The 27,523-nt window shown below is 35.4% G+C and overlaps 1 protein-coding gene across 9 annotated transcripts in view; it reads left to right on the plus strand.

Annotated features, from left to right (window-relative positions):
* MAPK8 (mitogen-activated protein kinase 8) overlaps positions 1 to 27,523 on the plus strand; it is a 102,749-nt gene that overhangs the window by 35,265 nt on the left and 39,961 nt on the right. For 4 of the 9 annotated variants that reach the window (XM_049646296.1, XM_049646294.1, XM_049646301.1 and 1 more), the window contains 3 exons: positions 6,666 to 6,839; positions 21,851 to 22,021; positions 25,414 to 25,543. In XM_049646296.1, coding sequence (XP_049502253.1) covers positions 21,900 to 22,021; positions 25,414 to 25,543 — 252 coding nt within the window. In that variant the 5' untranslated portion in view covers positions 6,666 to 6,839; positions 21,851 to 21,899. Of the gene's footprint in view, positions 1 to 1,476; positions 2,406 to 2,457; positions 6,840 to 19,629; positions 19,909 to 21,850; positions 22,022 to 25,413; positions 25,544 to 27,523 lie in introns of those variants that run through there. The other 5 variants (XM_049646297.1, XM_049646298.1, XM_049646300.1 and 2 more) reach the window with 4 other exon arrangements.

The following is a 27,523-nucleotide window of genomic DNA, read 5'->3' on the forward strand; positions in this document are numbered from 1 at the left end:
GAGCAGTCTGCTTTTGTATTTCCCTAACTCTCTTAGACACTACTACCTGATCAGATTACTAAAATCTCAAAAATGTCATTTCTAAAACCAATTTTTTCATCTTTCTGCTTTTCTGGTGTTGCCAGCCTCTTTATTTATTTTCGTTGACTGCCCTTATTTGACTTCTGATCACCACTGAACTTACTTTACAATGTTTTCATTTTATTCACTTTCCCAAGCTTTCCCCCTCTGTTCCCAATCTCTTACTGTTACCCAGGACCTTATGTTGTTTTCAGTGCCAAAACAAGCCACTGAACATGAATCCTTTCAACTTCCACCTAGGCTTAAATGTTTCCGTATTGCATATAGAATAATGCTTACCCTTTTCAAAAAGGAAATGTATTAGAGATATCACCTCTCTCCTTTTTATCTCCTTTTCAGTTTTCAAGCCACTCCACTCTGCTGACATTGCTCTCTCATACTTCTCCACGTTTTCCTTCTTACCCTGATTGCTGTTGTCGTTTCTTCCTTACTCCTTCCCTCTCTCCCATTCTCCTTTACTTTCTTCCTTAACTTTCTCTTCAAACAAAAAACAAACAAAACCCTTGTAAGTCTTTCCCAAGGAGCACTTCTTAGCTTGTATTTTTCATCTTACCAATTCATATGTAAAACAATATGTTACATGACATAATTGTGTTTTCTACTTGGGTTAGTAATAACCAGTACATTTCCTGGCACACACATTAGATTGTCTTCAATTCTAGTAGCCTCTTCCTCATGCCTATATATTCAGCTGGTTAACAAAAAACCCTATTGATTTTCTTTCTAGTACTCTTTAAGTCTTCACTCATTTCCATTGACCTGGCCAGGTTCATTTGCCTTTCATAAAAGCCCTTAGATGGTTCTCCAAGGTCTGCAGTGCAAAAATAAACTCATCCCACCTTTCTAGTCTTATTTCCAGCTATAGATCCTTCATGAGGCTTGTATGCCCCACAAAACGGACTATTTTTTACTCTTTCTTTACAGTTGCTGGTTTCGCCTCCCCCCCCCCCTTTTTTTGGTCTTTTGCCTCTTTTTATAATTTATTCTCTTTACCCACATACCCATCCCCTCCACCTCCTCTCCCTCCCTGCCTAAATCTCAGAAAGAATGATACATAAGTAAAAGTTGTCTTTTTTCAGGCTAAATTCTTAGCTTCAAAGATTTATGTAGCACTGTATTTGTATCTTTTCTGACTCTTGTTTTTCTGTTTTGCATTAAAATGAACTTGAGTTGGTGTCTTATTCCTACTAACTAGTGTTTCTGCATCTTGGGGTCAGGCAGTCATCTTTACTCTTTGGAGCTTGGAACACAGTTTCCATTGTTAAATGTGAGTTAATTGGAAAAAACTTCAAACCAAAAAAAAAACCCCACATTTTCTTTTAATTAACCTCCGGGGGGGGGGGCACCTAAAAACCCATTAAAGTTTAGAGTTAAAATCTTGCCTCTTATTCCAAATTTAATTGCCCAGTATCACACTGTTCAAGTAATTTGTGGCTTCTGAATCTTTTACATTTTCACATTCTGACTTTTAGAAGCAGTGCTGTTGATTTGAGTACTTGGGAGAGTTTAATCCTCTTGTCCTTCCTGGGGCCTGGAGTTTATTAAGTCTTAGACATTTTCCTAGGGCCTCCTGCTCTGCTAGGCGGTGCAGGGAGTGAGTGCCAGGAGATCCTAAGTGAGCTGGGGTCCTCATAACCCTAATAGCATGGGAATCCTCAGGCAGAAAGGTGGCATCATCTGTTACTCTGTTCCCAGTTCCCCCCCCCTTTTTTTTTTTCAACCAGAGGCTGCCATCTTGTTTCTACTGCCTATAGCCTTTCCACAGACCTTTGTAGCTGGAGGAAATCTTTCTTATTTTATCTTTTACATACTTGCATGTATTCTGATGATATGGTTTTAAGAAAAATTCAAGGATGAGTGTTTGTCTCTGTTAATCATCTGTATCCATAAAATCTGAATGACATCCAGATAAACTTGTTACCTCTTTAATTCTCTTCATCTTTCTTCAGTACCTACTTCTTAGTTCTCTACTTTCTTTTCTAGATTGTCATTTACTGTTCCCCAAAACATACACCTTATTGTTTTCTTCATAGAAGAGAATTGGGACAGTAGGCATTTTTCTTACAGAAATAAACTTATTTTTTCTCATATCCACTAGATGGCTCAGGCGTACCACTTTGGCAGCACATACTGATGTTTGCCTGCTACGCCTGTGATTTCCGTTTTCTGAATACTGCTTGCTTTTAAGGTGTCTGGATGGGCTCTTATCTGGACCAGTTATTCCAGTGCTTTACTTATACCTAATTGCAAATTCCTCACATTTTCTGATTATTTAGAAACATCTGAGAAGTAGCTGAAGTGTCCTTCATATAAAAGTAAAGAAGGTAAAGTATATTTTACAATTCTTAGAAGATTTTATATTTTACTTTGAAGAGCTGTTCTGGACCTCAGTTCACTTGCCAACAGTCTGTATATAGATTCCCTCAAACTAGGCACACAGTTGGTAACTCATCCTTTTCTTCCTGACTCATAGTCTTCTGAGGCATTTTGCAGAATATGGTGGTACTTTATAAGGTTTTGAGGCACATTAGGAATATTTGCTTCAGTGCAGTGGTAATATTTATTGAGTGTTTATGTGTTTGGCACTGTACTAGGCAGTGAGGGGGAAATACCAGATGAATAAACAGGAAATGTTTATCAATAAGAAGCCCATTGCATTAGTTTTTTTTCCTTGAGTTTCTGAAGCCAAGTAAGGTAGAATGAAATAGCTGAAGGAAGTTGTGTTTGTAATCAGTCATGTGTATATCATGAGGAGAATTTTATCTTGTTTTGACATTGTCTGTGTTGATATTGTAGAAGATTTTTAAAAACTATTTTTTTTAGAAATATTTTATGTTCATGGTTAGTTTTAGTTGTTAAGTGGAAAGGAAAGGGAACTAAGATTGGTTGGATGCTTATCATGTTCCAGTTTCTTATTTAAAAAAAATTTTTTTAAACGTTTTATTTATTTTTGAGAGAGAGAGAGAGAGAGACAGAGCACGAGTGGGGAAGGGGCAGAAAGGGAGACAGAATCCAGAGCAGGCTCCAGGCTCTGAGCTGTCAGCACAGAGCCCTACACGGGAGCCCTACACGGGGCTTGAACCCACAAACTGTGAGATCATGACCTGAGCCAAAGTCAGAGACTTAACCGTCTGAGCTACCCAGGCGCTCCTCCAGTTTCTTATTTAATGTACAGTATTTAATTTGATTATTTCCCAGTAGCCTGGAAGATAAGTACAAATATCTCCATTTTACAGATGTAGAAACAGAGGAATCAACTGGGTTAAGTAAATTGCCCAGGATCAAACAACTAGTAAATGGAGAGGCAAAATTTGGATCCATGCCAGACCTACTTCAGGGCTTTTGTTCTTTCTAGGCATCTGTGTTGTCTCCTGGAATAATGGTCCTTGTGCCTCCGGAAAGGGAACCTGGGACTCTGGCATGTCAAGGGTTGCTTTTATTCTTTTGACCAAGAGAAAGCTATTATTTCCTGAAGTATCAGAACCAATTTTAGTGTTTAACTGGTTAGATCCTTCCATAGTTTGACAGAAAGGGAGATACTCCAGTGGATTGATGGCCTTTGACAGTTGATCTTTTAGCCACCTTTGATGTTATAATAAAGAAGTGTTTGGGAAACTAGAGCAATCACTCATACTATCTTTGACATAATCTTATAATGATAGTAAACTTTGTGTAAAAAGTGATTTATCCAGAGAAATTGTACCTAACCTTATTTTTCAGGTATTGTATATGTATATATTTAGTACCCATGGTAATAACTACGAATTGATTCCATTCAGTTTGAAATGATACGATTTAAAAGAAAATGACAAGTGACTGAAATAAAAATACACAACATATTAACAGTATTGTAACTAGGTAACAGGTTGTTTCTTTTCACAAAACTCCCTTGTATTCTCCATTCTTTAAGGGTCATGTAGCTGTGTAAAACAGGAAATATAGTCATTGTCTAAGGTTCTTAAGTAAACAAGACTGAAATAAAGTAAAACAAACTAAAAAAAAATTACATAAAACAGGTATTTAATTTCTCTATGGTTGTGGTATCATTTTTCTTGGTTCTGTAGTCTTCGTCCTTTTCCACTTATTAGTAAACAGTCGTTAGGTACATATCCTTCAGAGTTTTCAAAGTTGATATTGTACCTTCACAACTATGAAAACAAAAATAACTCCTGACTTGAACACATTGATGTTATTTTATGTCATCAAATTGCAGTTAAACAATGTCATCCCATGACCATGAGTAATTTACACTCTGTCACCTTGTAAATTACCCTACACACTGCTTACATTGAGATTTTTATTCCTTTTGATGTATTATTGGGCATTGACAGTTACTGTATTTATAAAATGTTGCATTGTATGGAAATTCCAAAGCATTGCTAACTCTTGATAACCAAGATAATGATAAGCTAAAGAGAGTCTTAATTCTATCTTTCAAGGGGAATGTATAATTATCTGTCTATAACGAAACTTTGGCAAAGTTAGAGCTGAGCCAGAGTCAGATGCTTAACAACTCAGCCACCCAGGTGCCTTGGCAAAGGTGTTTTAAAAAGTGTGTGGAATTTCTAGCCATTTTATTATCGATAGCTATGTATCTGAGTTATTTTTTAGATATAAGGAAGGAATTCTAAGTTGTCAAGGAATGTGCATGTTCAGTGAGTTACAGTGGTGGAATGACAATTGGGTAACAATTGTATCTTGCTGAATCAACTTACTCTAAATCTTAATTGCATATTTTATTGTTTAGTCTCTTCCTGATTCAAGGAGAAGTCACAATAGGTAGAATTTAATAGCTAGCATGTTCTACTTCATATCTTGTAGAATGTTCTTGGCAAGTAAAGTCCACAAGAAATAAAAAATAAAATGAGAATTCTTACAGACTACAGTTTATCTAATCTGTTTTCCATAATTTGAAGTGTCTATGTCTTGTGTAATAAGAGAACCCTAGGTATAGTCAAATATTTAACCCATTATAACGTATTGTTAGTTGGAAATGAACAGATTTTTTTAAATGAATATTTTTAATGTATATTTTATATCCCTGTGTCTTGTAAATGTCATTGGTTTGCTATTTTGACTTTTTTGATTGTGGTCCATAACCAATATCTGGTCCATAAAAACATCACAAAAATACAGATACAGTATACACTGTGTGTGTGTGAAAGTAAAAGTTTCACAATTATTAACACATGAGCTTCTCTCTCTGATACTCTGTTCTCTTCTGTTTCATTTGAAAAATCTAATCAAAATTGATTTCATGATCCATCAGTGGGTTGGGACACATAGTTGGGGAAAAAAATGCCATATAGGATTGAAAAGTAAATTTTTCGCCCTAAGTATTGGCAGCTAACTATTCTGAAGCAGCTAGGAAATTTGAAAGCTTTCTTACTGCACTTTAATGGCTGGCTTCAAAAAAAAAAAAAATCTTGCTTTCTTGAATCCTCTCTGCTGTGTAATCACAAATGTTATTTCACTTTGTTTTTCTGGATGTGAATATTTAACTGAGTGACAGAAGGTGTTAAAACCAAAAAAATCTTACTTTCTTGACTCATCCCTGCTGCATAATCACAAATGTTATTTCACTTTGTTTTTCTGGACTTGAATATTTAACTGAATGATTAGAAGGTGTTAAACCAAGAACCATCTGAGATACCAAGCCCACAAAGGAAAATTTAATATTGACTGAAATACCCTTGTTAATTGTATACTTTTACAATTAAGACATTTTAGTTAATACAAAGTAAGTTTCAAGTTAGTTTTTTAAAGGGATGTCATTAACCAGGACAAAACAACAACCCTTGGTAACGAAAACATTTTAAACATGAAAAGTCTATGTTGTAGACAAATAGAATTTTATTACTAATAAGTAGTCATTATCATATTCGGGAGCATTAATAACTCATTCAAATCATTTACATTGAATTGCTTTACATGTTTTATCTTTGCATAACCAAGAAACTTGACATTTTTTGTTGACATAAAATTTTACAGTTGGATATATAGGTAACTTTTAGTACAGTATAAAAAATACTAATACTAAGTGTCATGAAAGGTATAGATAAAATTCAGATGACAAGTACCATTTTCTGGCCTTATGTGATGGCTTATATTTAAACACTTGGAAATGATGGAGAAAGGTGTTTCACAGAAGAGAACAGAGACGTAAAGGCAGAAAAGTTGGATACGTTCAAGAAATAAAAAGAAGTACAGTTGAATAGGCTTTGTTCTAGAGGTAGTTTTTAAGCAGAGGAGAGAATTGACATTTTTTAATACCTAGTTGTTATAGGAGATAGGATGGATTTCAAGGGGGTGAAATTAGGCGGAGAGATTAAAAAATTCATTGAAATAGTTTAGAGAAGAAGAAATGAGATTGAATAGGATAGTGTCTACAGAAATAAAGAATTTATCCAAGATACCAGAGGAAAATCAACATGATTTGTCAACTCGTTAGATTAATTTATTCATAAGTATTAGATTAATTTATTCATAAGTATTAGATTAATTTATTCATAAGTATTTAGGTATCTGCTGTGCGATTCTGAGAACACAACTGTGAACAAAACAAATGCTATTTGTCCTTACAGGGTTTTTATTAGTCCAATGGGAAGCCCAAACATTTACAAATACAGTAATACATATGCTGCCATAGAGGAAAGCTACTGTGCCCCGAGAGTGACTGCACTGGCCACTAAACTCAGAAACCTTACTGTTGTGTACGTCTTGACCAGGGAAAGTGAGTGGGGAGAAGTACGTTGCAGGTAAAAAGAAACCATGTGTCACCTTGTAGGTGAGAGAGATTGTGGTACATTGTGGAACTAAAATAAATTAATTGTGGCTGTATGCTGGACGCTGGGGAGGCCAGGGCTAAATCATCCATAGCCCTGAAAACCCTCATGAAAGGTTTGGGCTTTGTCCTATGAGCAGAAGGAAACCAAGGTATGATTTTAAGCAAAGGAGATGCCGGATCAAATTTGCATGTTAGAAGGATTATTTTTGTTAAGGATGCTTTAGTTTTAAGTAAGAAACTTTGGCAAAACACAAAGTGACCTAGAGACATTCAGCGTATGCAAGGGTAAGGAAGTACAGCACACCTCAAAAAGGTCTGGAACCAAAAACACGTCCTGAATTAGTATCAGGTGCTCTTGCTTTCCTTCTCCCTCACCTTCACCGCAAGGTGTCTTGTCTCTAGCTTCTGTTTTATTGTCTTTTTTTTCTGTACTGGCTTCTCGGTTTCTTTTACCTACAAAGCTAACCCACAGCCTCTTAGTTTTTCTCCCAGTTCCAGATTGCGTAGAGAAAATCCAATTGGCTCATTAAGTCAGTTGTTTCCCCTAGGTATAATCAGCTATGGCCAGGAGAGCATACAGCAGAAGCATAACTGCTTCAAAGCCCACCCCTCTCATAATTAAAGGGGTGCAGTGAGTTATGGGCTGGGCAGATTTCTCGGAATTAATCAAATTTAGAAGATCAGTCTGACAGTAGAATGAAGAATTGAGGGCAGGGAGACTAGAGGTCTTCTTTAGGAGAATACAATAATTCAGACAATAGATGTTGGCCAGAGTTGGAGTGGTGAGTTCGAAGAGAATAAATTTGTGGTAAAAAGATTGAATCTCTAGAACTGTATGGTAAATTGGATATGGGAGGATAAAGAACCAAGGATAATGTCTGTGTTTCTGACTTGAATACCTGAGTTCACCATGATAGCACCCAGAGCTAGAAAGAACATAGAAATAGGTTTGGTGGGATTGAAGGAGATGGAATGAATTCTTCCTTATTGTCCATTCAGAGCTTGAGGTAGCTTTGAGACATCTAAATGGAGATGTTTAATAGACCATTGAATATATGCATCTAGGGCAGAGGAAAAAGCTCAGTGGTAGTTAAATATTTGAAAGCTAGTTTTAAGTATTAACTGAAGCCATGAGAATGGATAAGGGCCCTGGGAGAGATAACAATAGAAGAAAGCCAGGACTGTGCTGAAGACAATCCTATTTGAGGGCTGGCAGGGAAAAGGAGTTTGTAAGGGAAGACTGATAAGTGAGAAAAATCAGAAAACGCAATGTTTTTAGGAACCCAAGGAAAGAGGAGAATGTGGTGAACAGTGCCAGATTCTGCTGAGTAAAATTAGGTTGACTTGCAGAGCAAGGAGTTTGTTGATCACCTTGGTGAATGAGTTTAATGGAAGTGGTGAAAATGGAAGCAGAAGGTTGAGAACTCTCTGAGGGGTAGAGATCAAAATAGCAAATAGTGCTTGAGAAATTTGAATGGAAGGAGAGAGAGGGGCCTATGGCTAGAGATTGCTTTTGATGGTGAAATAGAGTTTTTTAAGCGTGTGTATGTATTTTTTTTAAATAGTAGGGCCTTATTATTGAGTGCTAGGAGAAAGAGTGATGATTATTTGAGCAATAGTAGTTATTCAGAGCACTGTTACATTGTAATAACGAAGGATGAAGCAAAAGTAAATATATGGATATTAGTTCGGCAAGAGATTTTCTGACTTTTGTTTTCTCTAGGAAGAGATTGTTATTATCTGCAAGTAAGGTAAGGTTGAAGATTTAAAGAGCAGGGGGACTATTTGAAATAGATTCTGTTGACCCTTGAATAATGTGGGGGTTAGGGGTGCCAGCCTTCATGCAGTGGAAAATCTGCATCTAACTTTTGACTTCTCCAGAACTTAACTATTTACAGCCTGCTATTGATCAGAAGTTTTACTGATAACATGAATAGTTGATTAATGCATATTATGTATATGTATCATATACTGTATTCTTACAATAAAGTACGCTAGAGAAAAGAAAATGTTACTAAGAAAAATGCTATTTAGAAAATCAGAAGAAAGAGAAAATAGATTTATATAATACTGTGCTATATTTATGAAAAAAATTCACATATGAGTGGACCTACACAATTCAAACCTGTGCTGTTCCTTGGTCAACTGTACTGTAGAAATTAGAAAAGACAGCTGACTAGGGAAATCTAGGATTATCTGCCTGGCTTAGTTTTCAGGCCTTGAATTTAAAAGCAGTACCAGTATGCACCATTGTGTTTTTTGTTCAGCAGCTTCTGTATAGACTCAGGAGACAGCCAGTTTGGTCCACACTGTGTTATTCCAAGTTAGTGCATCAGGAGAGAGCAGAGCAGGGATGTTGGCTTAGTGGTGGTCTAATGGACTGTGGAATTTAAGATGAGGAAGGAAAAAAGTAGAAGCTTTAGAAGCCTGAGGGTCCGTGTGTGCAAAGAATAAATGAGAATAACTCTGTAAGGGACTGATCCTAAGGTGAAGGTGACACTAAAGGAAAATGAACCAATAGTTTTTCTAGAAGAATTGTACTGCTGGTAAAAGAAATAGATACAGAAGGAAGAGTGAGTTTTGGAAGAAAGAAAGGTTCGATTTTAACTATTTATAGTTTGAATACCTATAGAACATACTCAGATGACTAAAAGACAGTTGAATATATAGGAGAGAGTTCTGGTCTGGAAATAAAACTGGGAGATCATAATTGAAGCCATGAATTTACCAAGGAAGAGAAATACAGTTAAACCGTGGATTGTGAGTAACTTGATCTGCAAGCGTTCTGCAAGATGAGCAAATAATTGTTTAAAAAAATTTTTTTTTAATGTTTTATTTTTGAGAAAAACAGAGTGTGAGCAGGGGAGGGGCAGAGAGAGAGGGAGACACAGAATCTGAAGCAGGCTCCAGCCTCTGAGCTGTCAGCACAGAGCCCTGTGCGGGGCTCAAATCACGAACTACAAGATCATGATCTGAGCTGAATCAGATGCTTAACCGACTGAGCCACCCAGGTGTCCCAAGATGAGCAAACATTTCTAATAAATTTTAACTTGATAAACAAGTGATGTCTTGCAAGATGAGTAGTTGTGATGCCAGATATCACATGATCACAACTGAGTCAGTGGTTCTTGAAATTTGCTTTGATATACGAGTGCTTTGGATTACAAGCATGTTTCCAGAACAAATTATACTTGCAAACCAAGGTTTTACTGTATATAGAAAGGTAAGGTCTTGTTAGGTACTATATGCATTTAAAGACTGGGAAGTAGATGAGAAAAGTTGCTTGCCAGGTTTGAGCAATTTGCAAAGTGGTTCAAGAAGAGTTGACTGAGCAGATCCTGGATTTGGGAAACTTGTGAATGGTTTTTCCAGGGGTTCAAGAGATAGTGAAGCATGAAAGGTGATTGTAAGGATTTGAGAAGTAATTGTGACTTTTTGCAACATGTTTATTGCCAGTGAATGATGTGTATTATATGTGATTGTTTTTTTCTCCTCAATATACTAACATTTAAAAACCATAACTTTGATTAACTTCCTTATAAAAGTTTTTGGCCAGGTTCTGGCTTTCCGAAATGGAGTACACTGGTCACTTAATTTCTTAATGCCTCAGGAGTATCATAATTATTATTACTCAGGGCTATAATACTCCTGGGGCCTTTTGAGCCCTATTATCAATTCATTCTTGTACTGAATCTAGCATGCTTTGTTTTGTTTCCTCTGTGCCATTTGTTGCATCAAATCATTTGACATTATTATTTAAGGATCTTTTTCCTTCAAAGCACTTCATTGTTTTATGGTTTAAAATTATTAGAGGCCCCTTTAGGGATAAATAAATGCTCTTAAGTTAGCTAGCATTGTTGACTTTCATGAATCAAAAACTCCAAACCAGAAAAGCCATTTTATCATTTCTGCCATTTAGCATGGGGACACCCATGTTATGTTAAATTGCTTTTTAAGAGATTCCATGAGCTTTTTCCTCATGTAGGTTATTGGACTACTCCAAGTCATAAATCTTTTGGGGAAGTATGGGGGAAGGAGGATTAGAGGAGAAGTACTTAGTATCTGCTATAAATTTATGCAGGGGAAAAAAAAATCTGTGTTTTTAGTCTTTAGCCTTTGTTGTTGTTAATGTGTTATTAGTGAAAAAAGAGAGATTTTTATGGTTGGTACTAGATAATAGATCTTACTCTGTGAAGGGCATTTTGAAGATGAGTTAGAGCTTAAAATTGAAGCTCTTTCTGAGTGATTGATTATAGGTTTGTAACTGGGCGATTAAACCTTTTTATTAATCTTGCAAATGTTCAGCTTAGATTTGTTATATCTGGTTATCACAATCAGATGGAAATGCTGCTTTTGTCCTCCATCTTGCTGAGCTTTCAGATTTTGAAACATGGTGTAATTTACTCTGAAATTCAATGATTATTTTTTTTCTCCTGGGAGCAGGCATATTTAATTACAGAAAGCTGTTTGTAATAGAATCACTTTCTTGTAACACCTACATAGCACTTTTTCAAAATTCTTATCATAATTACACTGCTGGCAAGATAACTAGTGGTAATTATATGTAGAATTAACTAATATGAATAAAATTCCTCGTACAATGCATCTGGGACACTTCTCATTTGCTACTTGTAATTTGTGGTTTTAGGAAGTGTCTCTGGTGGTGGTTGAATGTGATCAACATTTTCTTCTCTTGTGAGCCTGAGAATCTTATTACTAGAAGATTTGGCAAAATTATAATTAGAAAGGGTCAGGCATTTGAATCTGTCTCAAGGAATGAGTTCTTTCGTATGATCAGTTTTTTTGAAAGCAGAACAGTTAACCCAAGCTACCACATTGTACAAAGATGCCCTTAAAGCTATAGGTATTCTTTCTTGCCTAATAACTAAAAAAAAAAGAAAAAAAGAAAAGTGACAGGAATTTTCAAGTATAAATTTTTTTTAGCTTTAAAATGAAAATATTTTTTGAGTACCTTGAGGAATAGTATATTCTTACAGATTAGGTTATTTTTATTGAAATGAATGTCATTGAGAAAATTCTCACTGCATTTTAACCACTAACATAAACAATCTACACACAGTTGAGCAGCCCAGAGCCAGCTTTCTTAATATCTTTGAGATTTTTGCCATTTTGAGTACAAAGTAATTTGTAGAAGCTTGGATACCAGCTAACTAAAATGTGAATGGTATTAGAATATATATTGGGTTGTTATTGTTGTTGAAAGGTACTTAGAAGCATCCTACTTTATTGCTAAGGACACTGCTATAAAGTCCTGAGATTGTTAATAAATAACTTGAATGTCTGAAGTCTTGGAAACTAATTCTGAAGCTTAGTGTTCATGTGGCTGCTGCTATTTTAGTTAAAGGCATCTGCCTCAAAATACAGAAATTGTGAAGGGACACTGATGTGTTAGCATTATTTTGTGGTTGGAATGTAATAAACCTAAAAAAAAAGAGGTTAGAGTGGGAGAGAGCCAAAGCATAAGAGACTGTTAAAAACTGAGAACAAACTGAGGGTTGATGGGGGGGGGGGAGGGAGGGCAGGGTGGGTGATGGGTATTGAGGAGGGCACCTTTTGGGATGAGCACTGGGTGTTATATGGAAACCAATTTGACAATAAATTTCATATATTAAAAAAAAAAGGAATGTAATAAACCTACTCAAATAAGCTCAATTAAGAGATATATCTATTTTATAAATAAGTCCTACAAAAGCCGATTGCTGAAGTACAAACTGAGCCTTATTTCCTCTGCTCCCTTTGTGGGGGAGGGTGGGACTTTTCTAGAAAAGAGGGCATACTAGGTATGATTGTTATATAGTAAAAAGAATCACTGGTGGCCCAGACATCCAGGTTATCTTTTAGCTGGAATACTTTCTTTCTGCACTCAATGGGTAACTAAAGACGCACATTAATGTTTAAAGGATAACATGTTTAAAGGAAACATAGCTAATGCTTGAAGGATTTACCTTCTAGTTTTTTACAGAGGATCTGTGGGAGTAGATCCTATCCTCTTTATAAATGAGTAGTGCAGAAAAGGAGGGAAGAGATACCACCTCACACCTGTTAGAATGGCTAAAATTAACAACTCAGGCAACAACAGATGTTGGTTGAGGAACCAATGCAAAAAGAGGAACCCTTTTGCATTGCTAATGGGAATGCAGACTGGTACAGCCACTCTGGAAAACAGTATGGAGGTTCCTCAAGAAATTAAAAATAGAACTACCCTGCGACCCAGCATTTGGACCATTAGGTATTTATCCAAAGGATACAGGAATGCTGTTTCGAAGGGGCACATGCATGTACCCCAGTGTTTATAGGAGCACTATCTACAATAGCCAAAATATGGAAAGAGCCCCAATATCCATCGACTGATGAATGGATAAAGAAGATGTTCTGTATATATACAATGGAATATAACTCGGCGATCAAAAATAATGAAATTTTTGCAACAACGTGGATGGGACTAGAGTGTGTTACGCTTAGCGAAAGAATGTCAGAGAAAGACAAATATCATATGACCTCACTCATACGTGGAATTTAAGTTACAAAACAGATGAACACAAGGGAAGGGAAGCAAAGATACAAAAACTGAGAGGGAGACAAACCATAAGAGACTCTTAAATACAGAGAACAAACTGAGGGTTGCTGGTGGGGTGTTAGGTGGGGGGGAAGGGCTAAATGGGTGATGGGCATTAAGGAGGGCTCTTGTTGGGATGAGCACTGGGTGTTATATATAAGTGATGAATCACTAAATTCTTTTCCTGAAATCATTTTTACACTATATGTTAACTAACTTGAATTTAAATTTTTTGAAAAAAGTCTCAAATTTAGAGGGGCATTATTTCAACCCTCAGGCAGGCCCAGTTAGCCTCTTTTTTTAATAAAGTCTGAATAAGGTGAATTAATTCTTTTAAGATTCTAACTTCTCCCTAGAAGCTTCATTATTTTAATGCTTAATGGCAGTGATATTTCATCTTACACAGGTTTAACTTTTAAATATCCAACTATGCATATCTTACCAACAAACTGAGATCAGTGACAGTTTAAATAGTACAGACAGTTCTGCCCATCCCAGTGAGCTTATGCCCTTGGAGGCAGGAATCTGTGTTCTGCTTTAATTAGTCCCTATGTTTTCCATAGGGTGAACATCTCATATTCAGCCCTAAAAATTATTGTACTAAATATTATTATTGTATATGCTGATTTAAATAATTTTTAGGGGTGATTTTGTGCAAGTTTTACAGGTTATTTAGAATGGACTCTTGTGCACACTGGACTTAAGAGTTTAAAGTCAGTATGTAAAGCCAAAGTCAGAATCACTCTTGAAAGTTCCCTAACTCATAAAAGACAATATAAAATCTTCTGTGCGTGCGCGTACACACACACACACTTCTGAACATTATTATGCACCTTTAAATTGGAGAATCACTAAACTAGAGTAAAGTACTCTAGGAAAAAGAAAAGTACACAAGTGTCTGTATGTTCAGCCCATTCGGCTTTGGAGATGGTAGATGAGTAAATAATTTTGCTTCTTCTTGCCTGTTGGTTTTATGTCATTCTGTTTTAATTTTCTTTAATGTTTTATTTAGTTTTGAGAGAGTGTGAGTGGGGGAGGGGCAGAAAGAAGGAGACACAGAATCCAAAGCAGGCTCCAGGCTCTGAGCTGTCAGCACAGAGCCCAATGGGGGGCTCGAACCCATGAACCGTGAGATCATGACCTGAGCCAAAGTTAGCCACTTAACCAACTGAGCCACCCAGGTGCCCCTACTTCATTGTGTTTTAATAATGAGCTTAACTCTTAATACTTACTAATAATTTTTGGCTGTGAGGATTATACTAGCTTGTTGAGTTTTACTTTTCTATAGGATAACTTCTGAAGTTAACTGGTTAAATTCTAAGCTTAGCTATTAAATAGATTTGTGATGCAACCAGAGTTACTTCGGTTGTCTTTGAGGCTTATCTGTATGGCTGCATTAAACTCATTCTTTTTTTCCCCTAAATACTTCTAATATAACTATTTAGTTTAACTTGTTTGTCTCCACATTCAGGCTTACCAGACCAACCATTTTATAGGTGGACCAGCCTGATAGCAGTAGTTCCTTGTGTAGACGTCATAGAAATTGAGTCATAAAAACCTAATTTAATCTCCTTTTCCCCTGCTAACAAAGGAAAACATTGGTGAAGATAAACAGAACAATTTATTAAGTACTTTGTGACTTCATATTCTTGGTTAATTTTTTTAGCAGTTATTATTTAAATAATAACTATACAGAGAGCTGATATGTTTTGGAAATCTGAAAACCTAGGAAAGTAATCCTTACCCTCAAAAAGATCACAGTCTGGTAGTAAAATCTGTATATCTAAATATACAAAGTGGTTTAGATAAGACATTAGGTTCAGGCTGGTTTGAGTGGCAAAGGGTTCCTGAACATCATACTTAAACTGGTCTTTGGTAGATATAGTGGGATGGAAAAAATAAGTGAAAATGTTTCACAAAAAGGAAAGGGAAAATAAGCAAATTTCAGATGCATGAGAGATTTGGGGGTTGATAATTTAGCCATGTTTACATTGTAGTGTTCTCAACTGTAGGAATAATGAGAGGTGAAATTTGAAGGCTAGAGCTGAACCTCAAGCTTTCCACAGCAATTGATTGCATGTTAGCTTTTTTGAACCTCAGTTTACTAATCTGTTGGATGGGATAATAATGCCTGTCTATTCTCTGACTCTTGTGAGCCTCAAAACCAGTCACATCTAAATTCTACAACTGTAGTTCCTTTGTTTTTAATCCAAGAAGAGGCTTTCCTGAGTAGGGGCATGAGTGAATCAGAGTCCATACCATTTCTTCCTCACACTTGTGCTCATCCAGCTTCATCATGGAGAGAACAGGACAGCAAATGCATCCTCCATAAATGTCACCAGTAGCCTTAATGCCCTTATCTTGAAAATTGATCCTTCTGTCTCAGTCACTTGATGGTATTTTCTGATGGCAGAGCGACACCAGTATTTCCATCTGTATGGCCACACGTGTTCTGGATCCCATTCCTTTCTGCCTTTTCAGAGATCTTGTGCTACCTGAAACTTCATTTTTTTTCATTCCCCTATTCTCACCCTTCCTCTATATATTGGATCCTTTCTATTAGTAGGTAAATATGTTCAGGTTGTCTCTGTGTTATATATGCTATGCTATACTATGTTATATATTATATAATCTAATCACCCTCCCTTGACCATTTACCTTTCTCTATCAGTTTCCTCTTTGCTAAATTTCTCTATACAAGTACTATACAAGTACTGACATCTACTTAACCTGTGTCTAAAATCATATCCCTCAGCTCATTCCAGTCTAGCTTCTACCCTCATTACTCTAACTCAAGCGGTTTCTTTGATATTTCTGTAGCATTCAGAGCTATTGACCACTGTTCTTTAAAAACACTTCCCTTGGCTTCTCCAAGGTGTTCTGTTCATTTTCTATGTCTGGTTCTCTTCTCTAACTTCTTTGTTGGCTTATCTTTAATTGCTCATTAAATGTCGGTGTTTACAAAGCTGAATCTTAGGTCTCTTTCCCTTCCTACTGCACTCCTTTTGAGTAACATCATTCTCATTGGTTCAGTAACAACAACTCCTAAATTTGTACCTTTCACCCACACTCTCCTCTGAGGTCCAGTTCTGTATCTGGCTACCAACTTGATATTTCCATTTAGATATCTTGGAGATATCTCCGACTCAGTGTATTTATAACTGTTCCTCTTCCTTCATATCCTTTTTCACCACCAAGATTTTTTTTTTTTATTTTGGACTCTAGTATATGGGTGAAGGACTCAAATCTTCCTTCTACTCCTTACTAACTTTGTAACCCTAGGCAATTAACCTTTTTAAGACTTAATTTCACCATCTGGAAGATGGAAAAACAGTAATTCCTATTTCAACATAAGGAAACATCAGACAAAATGAGTATATGGGATTTATGCTTCCAGCCAAATAGTAGTAACAAGAACTGAATTTACCCTTAGCCACAAACAACTAGAAAACATCCATAGGCCTCTTGTGAGGATTAAAAGAAATTTATAAAGCACTTGAAATAGGACCTGGCATTAAGTAAAGCCTATTCAAGTGTTTGTATTTATTTTATTATTGAATATGGATATGATGATAAATTATGGGTAGAAGCTAAAGTGGTGAGCAAATTATGGTATTAAATGTTTATATTATTTAAAAAAACTTTTCAAACCAATACTTTTAAGCTTCCATTATAAGAAAGTAGAAGAGCAATCCCAAAACAAGCAAAAAGAAGGAAATAAAGACAAGAGCAGGAAGTAGTGAAATAGAAAAGTATAAAAATACAGAAAACCAGAAATTAAATTCTAACTTTTAAAAATGGTCAATAAGAGTGATAAAATTCTAGCCAGATTAATCAGGAAAAAAGAGAAAAGATGGATTATAATAACAGGGATGAAACAGGATACATGATTACAGATCCTGTAGACATTACATTGGACAACTTAGATGAAATTAGCAAATTCCTTGAAAAACACAGAACTACCAAACCTCGTTTAAGAAGAAATCGAAAGCCTGAATAGTCCTCTGTGTATGTGTGTATTAGTTTTTTTTTTTTTTTTTTAATTTGCAATGAAAACCTTTCCACAAAAAAACCCTTGTCCTTGAAGGCTTTCCAGAGACATTTTATCAGACATTCCAAGATCAAATAATACCACTTCTACACAGAGTCTTTCAGAAAAAGAGGAGGGAACACTTCCCAACTCATTACATTCACCGTGAAAGAAAACTACAGACCAGTATTCCCTATGAAAATAAATTGAAAAACCTTCAACACAGTTTAAGCCAAGTGAATTAAAATAAAAAGGATACTTTTGACTAAGTGGGATTCATTGCAAGAATACAGGTTGGTTCAACATTTGAAAATCATCAGTGTAATTCATCATATAAACCAACTAAGAAGGCAAAACTATATTATTATCTCAATAGATCCAGAAAAGTCATTTGACAAAATTCAGTACTCATTAATACTAAAAACTCTCAGTGAAATAGGCCATAAAGAGAACTTTCTTATCTTGTTAAATGGCATCTCGTAAAATCCTGTCATTTACATCATACTTAGTGATGAAAGACTAAATGCTTTCTCTAAGATCAGTAACCAAGGGAATGATGTTTGTTTGCTCTTGCCACTTCTATTCTGGATTGTATGGAAATTATAGTTAGTACAGTGGGGCAAGAAAAGGAAGTCAGAGGCATCCAAGTTGGAAATGAAGAAATGAAACTGCTTGTGTATGTAGGACATCTCAAAGAATCCACAAAAAAGGCTACTAAGACTAATAAATGAGCTTTGTACAAAGTTATTATACAGAAAACTTAATTGTATTTCTATGTGCTAGCAATGAACAATTGAAAATTTAAAAATAAATTAACATGAAAACATTTACAATAGCACCCAGAATATTAATACTTAAGGAGAAACTGAACAAAATTTTGCAAGGCCTATATATTGGGAACTGTAATATATATAAAAGATTACATATTATGTGATTCCATTTATATAACATTATTTAAATGAAAAAAAAATGATAGTGGTGGAAACAGATCAAACTGCCAGGGGTAGGGTTGGCAAGAAAGTGTGATTATATACAGGGATAACATGAAGGATTTTCTTTGGTGAGATGAAACACTTCTGTATTCTGATTGTGATAGAGATTACACTAATAGGTGTATGTGATAAATTTGCATAGAGCTGTACACACACACACACAAAGTGCATATAAAAACAAGTAAAATCTGAACAATGTCCGTTTCCTTGTTGGCTAATAGTATGTACCAATGTCAACTTTCTCTATCAAATACCAATTTTTGATAATTGTACTATGGTTATGTCAAATGCTCTCATTTGAGTGAAGCTGGGTGAAGCATTGCCAGGAACTCTGTACTATTTTTGTAACATCTGTGTTGGTTTAAAATTATTTCACGGTAAACAGTTTTAAGAAAAAGACACTTAAGAAAATAGAAAGGCAAGCCACAGACTGGGAAAAAATGCTTGCACATCTGATAAAGGATGTATATCCAGAATATATAAATAAGTACCAAAACAATTATATTTTTAAATGGGCAAAAGAATTAATTAGCTACTTCACAAAAAAAAGATGTAGCATATAAGCCCATGAAAAAATGTTCAGCATCGTTAATTATTAGGAAATGCAAATGTAAGCCACAGTGAAATACCACTGTGCACCCGCTAGTAAAATGTAAAGTCACAAGAAATTGGCAATCACAAGAAGGTTACTTTGCTTACTTTTGCTTACTTTTACTTTGCTGGTAGGAATGAAAAATGGTATGGCCACTTTGGAAAACAGTTTGGCAATTTCTCATAAAATTAAATGTAAGAGTCAAAAACCCCATTCCGAGGTATTTACCCAAGATGAATGGCAGGGGGAGTGTGAACGTTTATACTAGCGTTATTTGTAATAACCTCCAGACTGGCAACAATGCAAATGTCCAAATGGTATATCCACACAATGGAATACTATTGGGTTGTAAAAAGGGATGCAGCATAGATTGTTCTGCCTAGAAAACTCCCTTATTTCCGTGTCTGGTTAACTCATAATCTGTGTTCGGATCCTGCTCAAACATCACAGCATAAAGGGAATTTTTTCTTGAGCCCAGACTAGCAGGCTTGCTTCTATCAGCATCCTGTCCTTTCCCTTCACTGCTCTTATCACAACCATAGTGATACACCAGCAGATTCTAAGCAATGTAAGGTCTCCTTATCTGTCTTAACTGCAAGTTCTGTGGATGGCCAGATGCTGATTACTATTGTGTTGGTACCCAACATAGCTCAGGTGTGCCGGTAAATATTGTACAGCTGATAATGTAAGTGAGTAGAGTTTTCTATTTCCTTTTTGTAGGAGTGGCAGCTGTGGCTTCTACAGAGGTTACTACTGGCTGGGTCTGCCTACTTAACCTTGGGTACTCTGTCTGCTATCCCTGCTCTGTTCTGGGGTGTTGTAGCTATCACTGCTCAGCTGCTGCCACAGGTTAGTCTAGACTTCTGCGTGCATACCATGGGCACTCCTGCTCCTGGGCCCTTCCGTTCTGAGAATAGAGAGAAGCCTTTCCTTGCCATTAAGGAGGCCCTGTGCTCAGCCTCTGGCCATATGTGCAAATTACCAGAGAGCATTATTACTGTCTCCAGGCCCTGGGGAGACCTAGTTTCCAGGATAAATGTCTAGAATATTTGATGAGGGCCCTGACACCCAATGTTTCCTTCGTTTCCTCTTTTCACTTCTCTTTCTATTTCCCTACTCCAGTAGACAAGAAGGAATGCAGGTTAAGAAATTGGTCTGGGTAACCAATACCTATATTTGATCAGCCTACGGGTATATCTAAGTGTTTAAATCATGAGCAAACTTTTTCCTTTAAGCCTCTGGTTCCACTTAGGTAGATTAATGACACTTGTCATTTCAGACACTTCTCTCTGGAGCGTTACATGACTAGTTTTAGTTACTAATTTTGGAAGTGTTTCTCTGGCCCCTCTTTAATTTATCCAAATCATTGATCCGACTTTTCAATTGCTCTCAATTTATTTACCTTCTTTTTTAAAGCTTACACCGTTTGGACATTTTTGTTTAGTTTCTGTTTATTTTTAACGCCATCACATCTAAGAATTCTCATTAATTTTAGTTTTTTCTCTTATCTGGATTGGTACAATACCTTACTAGTTTTCCAACTCTTGCTCCGCCTCCTCTTGGAGTGTAATCTCCAGGTAGCAGCCAGGGAGCTGTTCAGTGGTTTCTATCCTACTCTGGGAATTAAACTGTTAGAATCCAGTTCATGAGCTTCTACATAGTCTGGCTCTAGGGCGCAATACAGTGCCTGGCGCAGGTTAGACACTTAGTAATTCTTAGTATTTGTTAAATTGATTCTTTGCATTGTAAGTCTAATCAGGATTTTGTTTTTATTTTTGTTTTTGTAGGCGTTGCCTTGCAACCACACACACAAACAGTAATTCTTTAGACTTAACTGGTTTCTAGTCTTATTGTGGGATGTGGGGAGTAGGTTGGAGCTGTCTTGCATGCATTTTGCAATAGGCCACTTCTGTCTAGAATGAGTAATAGGTATGTCAATAAATACAGCTCAAACAAGTAGAAAAAGACTTCCTTGGCTTATAATCAGTCATGTGGCAAAGAACTGTGGTCAGAACTTAGGTTATGCTTCTGAGGCCCCACAATTCATAACAGTATATTGCTTTATTTCATATCCTAATATACTAAATGCTTTTCTCTATATATTTTCTCATTTTTAACTTTGTTATCTTTTTATTTTATCATATAGTTTCTACCCTTCTTCTCATCCTTTCAACCATTCTAACAACATATGCATTACACCCTGGGTGTTGCTGTTGGAGGTCAGGGGCATGGTGACAGCACTGTACTGTGTTTGTTAGTTAGGGGTGATACATGCTAACCAGCTTACTTGCCTGCCAGTTGGTTGTTTCTTCCATGTCACATCAAATGAGTTTGCAAATTATGATAGTATCAATTTCTCACAAAAATTAAGTTTTCAGTAATCTATAATAAATACATAAAATGACTGGTTTTAAATTTTCAACTATGGAAGTGACCTTAAAAGCATGTTTAGTTATAATTATTTGCTTTTGTTAAAATGTTTTTACAGTTTTCCAATAAGTTAAGACATGTATGCATGTTAATACTAGTGACTTACAGTGAAGAAATTGTTTACCCTTGTAAAAGCTTTGTTTTGTTTTTAACTATCAATCCTCTCCTTAAGTATGGCAGATGCTAACCAAGTTCTGAGGTATTTTTTCTTTCTATTTGTGTTTTAATGTATTTTAATGAAGTAGCTCTTTTACCGTGCTGTAGCAGTCTGTGTTATACTATCAGTGAACAGAGTGAAGACTCGAATTTTAAGATTAAATACATTCATTTTGTTAACATCACATTTTGTTCCATTTTGCAGCTTCTCGGTGAATATTTGGATGAAGCCATTAAATTAATTGTTTGCCATCATGAGCAGAAGCAAGCGTGACAGCAATTTTTATAGTGTAGAGATTGGAGATTCTACATTTACAGTTTTGAAACGATATCAGAATTTAAAACCTATAGGCTCAGGAGCTCAAGGAATTGTATGGTAAGTTTTACTTCCAAAAATTAGGCAGAGAATCATTAACTGCTATCTTTTCTCCTCTTGTAATATAGATACCTTGGTAAATATTTAACTTGCTTCAAAAAAGTTAAAATAAAACTATGTTATTTAAACTAAAGCTATAACATGTTAATAATTTTGTTCTGGGTTGATGTTTTTTATTATTCATTAAACACAACTTTATAAATCAGCACTGTCATCTTTAAGTATAAATTATGATTAAATACGTGGTCATAAGCCATGTAAAGACAAATAATCTATATCAGGAAAGAATAAGTGGCATGCTTGTTAATTCCATGTATACATCTATTCCCATAGCTAGTTTAATAAGAAGCTTCACTTAATCATCATTTTCACACTACAGTGAAACTCTGGAATTTCAGAAATCTTATTTTATACTGGGGAATGAAGTGAGCTCATTTTTCATTGTGTGTTTCAAAAACTCATACGTATCTTTAAAACTGATTTACGAGCTAATTTCTGCAGTGGGTGTAGGCTTTATAGATCAACATAATTCTTAATAAACTGAAGTGTAGAATACTTTTTGGGACAGTTCTGCTAATGATTTTAGATCACTAAGTTAGCATAATCTAGTGCTTTGGGGAATTCTTAGCCTCGCTCTAGCGTAATTATATCTTTATTACCTTTTCTTGACCAGATTTGTCTCAGAATCTATTAAAAATCATAAGTGTTTATGACCCCGCAGGTCTCCCCCAGGTTCCAGAAAAACACTTGCACATGTACCTAAAGAGACTTTTCTTTGCAACACTGTTTATAGCAAAAATTCTTAATAGCAGTGAGTCTATCCATGAGAATAAAAAATTGTGATATATTCATACAGTAAAATACTATACAATATTTAGGATGAACTGGAGCTGTGTTTCAACAAAGACAGTCTCAGAGTTGCAGTGTTGTTGAGTTTAAAAGGAAGATGCGGAATACATATACCTTATAATACCATTTATATATAGTTGAAAATACACAAAATAGTACCATACATTTATGGATGTATATGTATGTAGAAAGCTATAAAAACAATAACACCAAATTCTTCAGAATAATGTCTACTTCCAAAAATAGAGACAAAGAAAGGGGACTTTATCTGTGAATTTTTTAAAAATTCAGAGCAATTATGGTAAAATGCTAAAATCTCTCACATTTCTGTAATAGGAACAGTAGCATTTATTCTCTTTTTTGTACTCTCGAAATAATTTATAATACCAAAAATTACAGAATTTGGGTAACTTTTTTTTCATTTTTAGTATTTTGGGTAACTTTAAAAAGTATTATTGGCTAGCTGGTTGTCATTTTCACCAACCACATTTAACCAACCACAAATTCATTGTAAAGAAAATAATGTGGTATAGTCAATACAGGAAGGATTCTGAAATCCAGCTCATGGTTCAGATTCTAGCTTTATGATGTACTAACTTTGTGATTCATGGCAAATTAATATTGCTAAGCCTGTTTTCTCACCTGATTTACATTATTGTGAGGAATATGGTATTTATATACATATATATATGCACATACATACACATATATATGTAATACATGAACATATATATAAAAGTATATATAAAAATGTTTTTTCTGTACCTTCACTTATCCTCAGGTAAGTACATTTTGAAATTTGTGTACCAGAATTAAAAAAAAAAAAAAAAAAAAACTGCTTTGGAAGGGACCTCAAGCCATCTTAACCAGCCTCTGTTTTGTCCTAAGGAATAAGTGTCTTCAAATATTTTGCTTATTCTTTCACAAAAGATTATTATGAAATAGACAAATATTAAGCTAAAAAGTTTTTAAACTCACTGTGTGTGTTTACTATCACTGTCAACTGAAGAAATTAATTTTTTTAAGGCATTATTTTGGACCCCAGTGATAGATGGTAAGATTCATTGGGATCTGGATTGATCTCTAATTTGTACACATTTAAGTATCAACAATTAGAAATCTAACTTCCTTGGATACAAAATAGTACAACCTACTCAGATACTTTTGAACCTCTATAGTTTAAAATGTTACTTTGATTTAACACAAAAAATTAATAGGAATGAATTTAATGGTTAAAAGTAAAACATACTTTATCTGAAACAGTCAAAACTTTTAATCATCTTTAATGACCGCTAATGTTGTGGGTGTTGTTTTTTAATTTGGGGAGAACATATACACAAATATGGTATTTTCTAACTAAAGAGTATAATATTTATGTCTGTTTTGCTATGTGTATGCATATGTACATATATAGGAAATAAGTTATGTCCTATATATTATGTATAGATGCGTCCATTTATGCCAAAGTGCTCATTTCTTAATACATATTTTTTCAGTACATTTGATATAGTGAGGTTGGATGAGAGAATAATTTTAGTCAGTAGTGTGCTAACTTTCCAAATATATAAACAGAAGTCTTTAAGTATGTTAGGTAGTCCAGTATGAAAAGCATAACCTCATGTCTTAGTCTTTTGGTCTCCGCTTTGCTTTTAACTTTCTGTCTAACCTTGGGCAAATTACTTATTAATCTCTGGTGAATAAGTGGTGAATTCAAATGATTTTAAAAGTTTCTTTCAATCATAACATTCTATAATTTTAAGATAATTTACCTTATTTGTGCTTTACTGTCTCTGGTCTGTCATTTGTAAAACATGATGTTTAGTCAGTATCATATGGTAAAGATATGAAGAGTAATGAGTATGGTGTTGCTGTATGTCACAGAATTATGTGTTTCAGTAACAGTTATGAAGCATCTTCTAATGTCCTGAAATCTAGCATTCATATCTATAGGCTTGATTTTTTAATTCCCTTCTCCAAAACAAATTTTAAATACTTTTACATTGTAAAATAACCCTTTGTATAGCTCTGTATGTATGTTCCTTCCTCTTTCTGTATTCATTTTGTTGTGTCCAAAGAAGTTGGAAGTGATCTACTTATGTAGAATTCTTCAGAAAGTATTTTGGGTAGAATTTATGACCACATGTATTCTTTAATCCTGTCTGCCCTTGGTGTAGGTGCAAAGTGAAGGATTCATCAGACTTTAAGCTATGTATTGGGCCTGAATACTCATTAAACATTTATGCATTGAGTGCCCATTGTATGCTAGGGAGATCTTGGAGGACACCCAACTAACAAGTACAGTTTCTGCTTCACAGTCCATTGTCTCTTTGAATCCATTAGCATTTTAAGAAGCAGTTAACAATGCTATACATTGTTGGAATATGCTGTAATAGGTAGAGAAGAAACATGTTGCCTGTCAAACACTGGAAATTGATACAGTTGCATTTATCTTTGGCGAGAGTAAGGAATCTACATGAATGTTTCATAAATTCAGTTTTGTAGATTTTAAAGCTTTGTTGTTGTTTTTGAATTTCTTGTTACAGTGCAGCTTATGATGCCATTCTTGAAAGAAATGTTGCAATCAAGAAGCTGAGCCGGCCGTTTCAGAATCAGACTCATGCTAAACGGGCTTACAGAGAGCTAGTTCTAATGAAATGTGTTAATCACAAAAATGTAAGTGAACATTTGAGAAAATGTTGTAAGTATAGATGAAATCAAGATTTGTTCATGAATACATAACTATCAAAACTTTTAAAAATATTAGGTGCTTTAAATGCTTTTCCGGTTTGAAACATTATCTAAAAGGGATATATGTCTACAGTGTGAATTTTTCTCAATTTTATTAAATTATATCAAAAGAAAGACAGTTGATGAAATTTAGATTGTGTAGTTTTTTATTTTTCAAAAGGAGTTTTAAAAGAGGTAGGTGTTTTAGAAGAACTTGATTTAGACTTGGTCTCATCTTCTACTTTTTGTCTTCTGGCAGGCTGACATTTCAGAAAACTGTAGCCTTAGCACAGAGGTGAAATTGTTCCCATTTTACTTTGACAATAGTTATTTTATTTAATATTGGATATAAAATAGAAATCATTTCTCCCTACCCCACTCCTGGTTTTTTAAGTGATGCTGATACTCACTGGTGACTTTAAGTTGAAGATAGTCAGTGATTTTATGAAGCAGTTTAGCAGAAACTTCAAAAGTTTACCAAACTTCAAACTTCTTTTGAATGAATGAAATGAATGAAAGTATTCCTAATTCTTTTTCCTAATGATTATAAAGACTTAAACATATAACTTTCATTCATTTTGAGAATTGTTAACACTTTGTAAAACTTACTTTCAGCATACTTTCATGATTACTTTAATGGAATGATTTTTATAAGCCAAGAGGAAATAAACTAGGGGTAAGTTATGCAAGGGACGGTTTTATGAAGTACTAAACCAAAAGCATCTGACTGGAGATGTTTTGTGGTATATTTGTCTAAAGGAGTTTATAAAATGCAGTAAGCTCCATGCTTTCTGATTGCAGATAACACAGTTTACCACATTTTGAGAGCTAACTGTGCAAGTTTCTGTGTACTGGAGCTACTAGTCACTGTCGGGAAAGGATGAGGCTCCTGATTTGGGGGAGCTTATTACAGTGTTATTTTGAAGACAACAGAGAGTAAAATACCGAATATGATAAAGCGGTAGAGGTTTGATTGTCATATCATGGTGGATGGAAAATAAGTGCTGAGATTTCAGGGGAAAGAAGATTGCAGTGAGCTTTCATGAAATGGGAATGCTTTGGGGAAGGGTGACCCTAGACTAATTCTTAAAAATGGGGTAAAAATTGGATTGTTAAAGAAAAAGAGCCTCCCAGAGAAAAAGAATAGCGTTTAAAAAGAGATACAGTTTAAAGTCCGTCAGTGACAGCGAAGAAGTTGTGTCACCATTCTTGTTTAGGTGGGAGCCAGCCATGTTGCTTGTCTGGGTTTTCCCTCTCAGATGGAGCTGCTTATGCCTCTTGTAGCTTGTTTCGTGGCAGTGATGGTGGTGATACTGCCTTAGTTTTGCACTGGGGACATGGCCAATAACTCCCTATTTCCTGAGCCAGCCGACTGCAAAAATAGATGGTTCCATCGACTAAATGGAGGGCATGGAAAGCTTGTTTCACATAGTTAACCCTCTGCTGGGGGTGGCAAGATCCACGCAGGCAATACCCTTGGCACCTAGAAGAGTGCTGACTGACGTAGAGTAGATGCTCCTAACATATTTGTTCAGAGAATGAATATAAAACTAAATACAGTTGACTCTTGAGCAAAGTGGGCATTAAGGATGCTGACCCTCTGTGTAGTTGAGATGTACATATAACTTTCAACAACCCCAAACTTAACTGCTAATAGCCTACTATTGACTGGAAACCTTACCAATAATATAAATAGTCGATTAACACATATTTTGTGCATCGCATGTATTGTATTCCTTTATTTTTTTAATTTTGAGAGAGAGCACGAGTTGGGGAGGGGCACAGAGCGAGAGAGAGAGGAGAGAGAGAGAAAATCCCAAGCAGACTCTGCACTGTTAGTGTGGAACCTGATGCAGGGCTTAAACTCGTGAACCACGAGATCATGACCTGAGCTGAAACCAAGAGGCGGACAATCAACTGACTGAG

The sequence above is a fragment of the Panthera uncia genome, chromosome D2, assembly GCF_023721935.1.
Source record: "Panthera uncia isolate 11264 chromosome D2, Puncia_PCG_1.0, whole genome shotgun sequence".
Classification (NCBI taxonomy): Eukaryota; Metazoa; Chordata; class Mammalia; order Carnivora; family Felidae; genus Panthera; species Panthera uncia.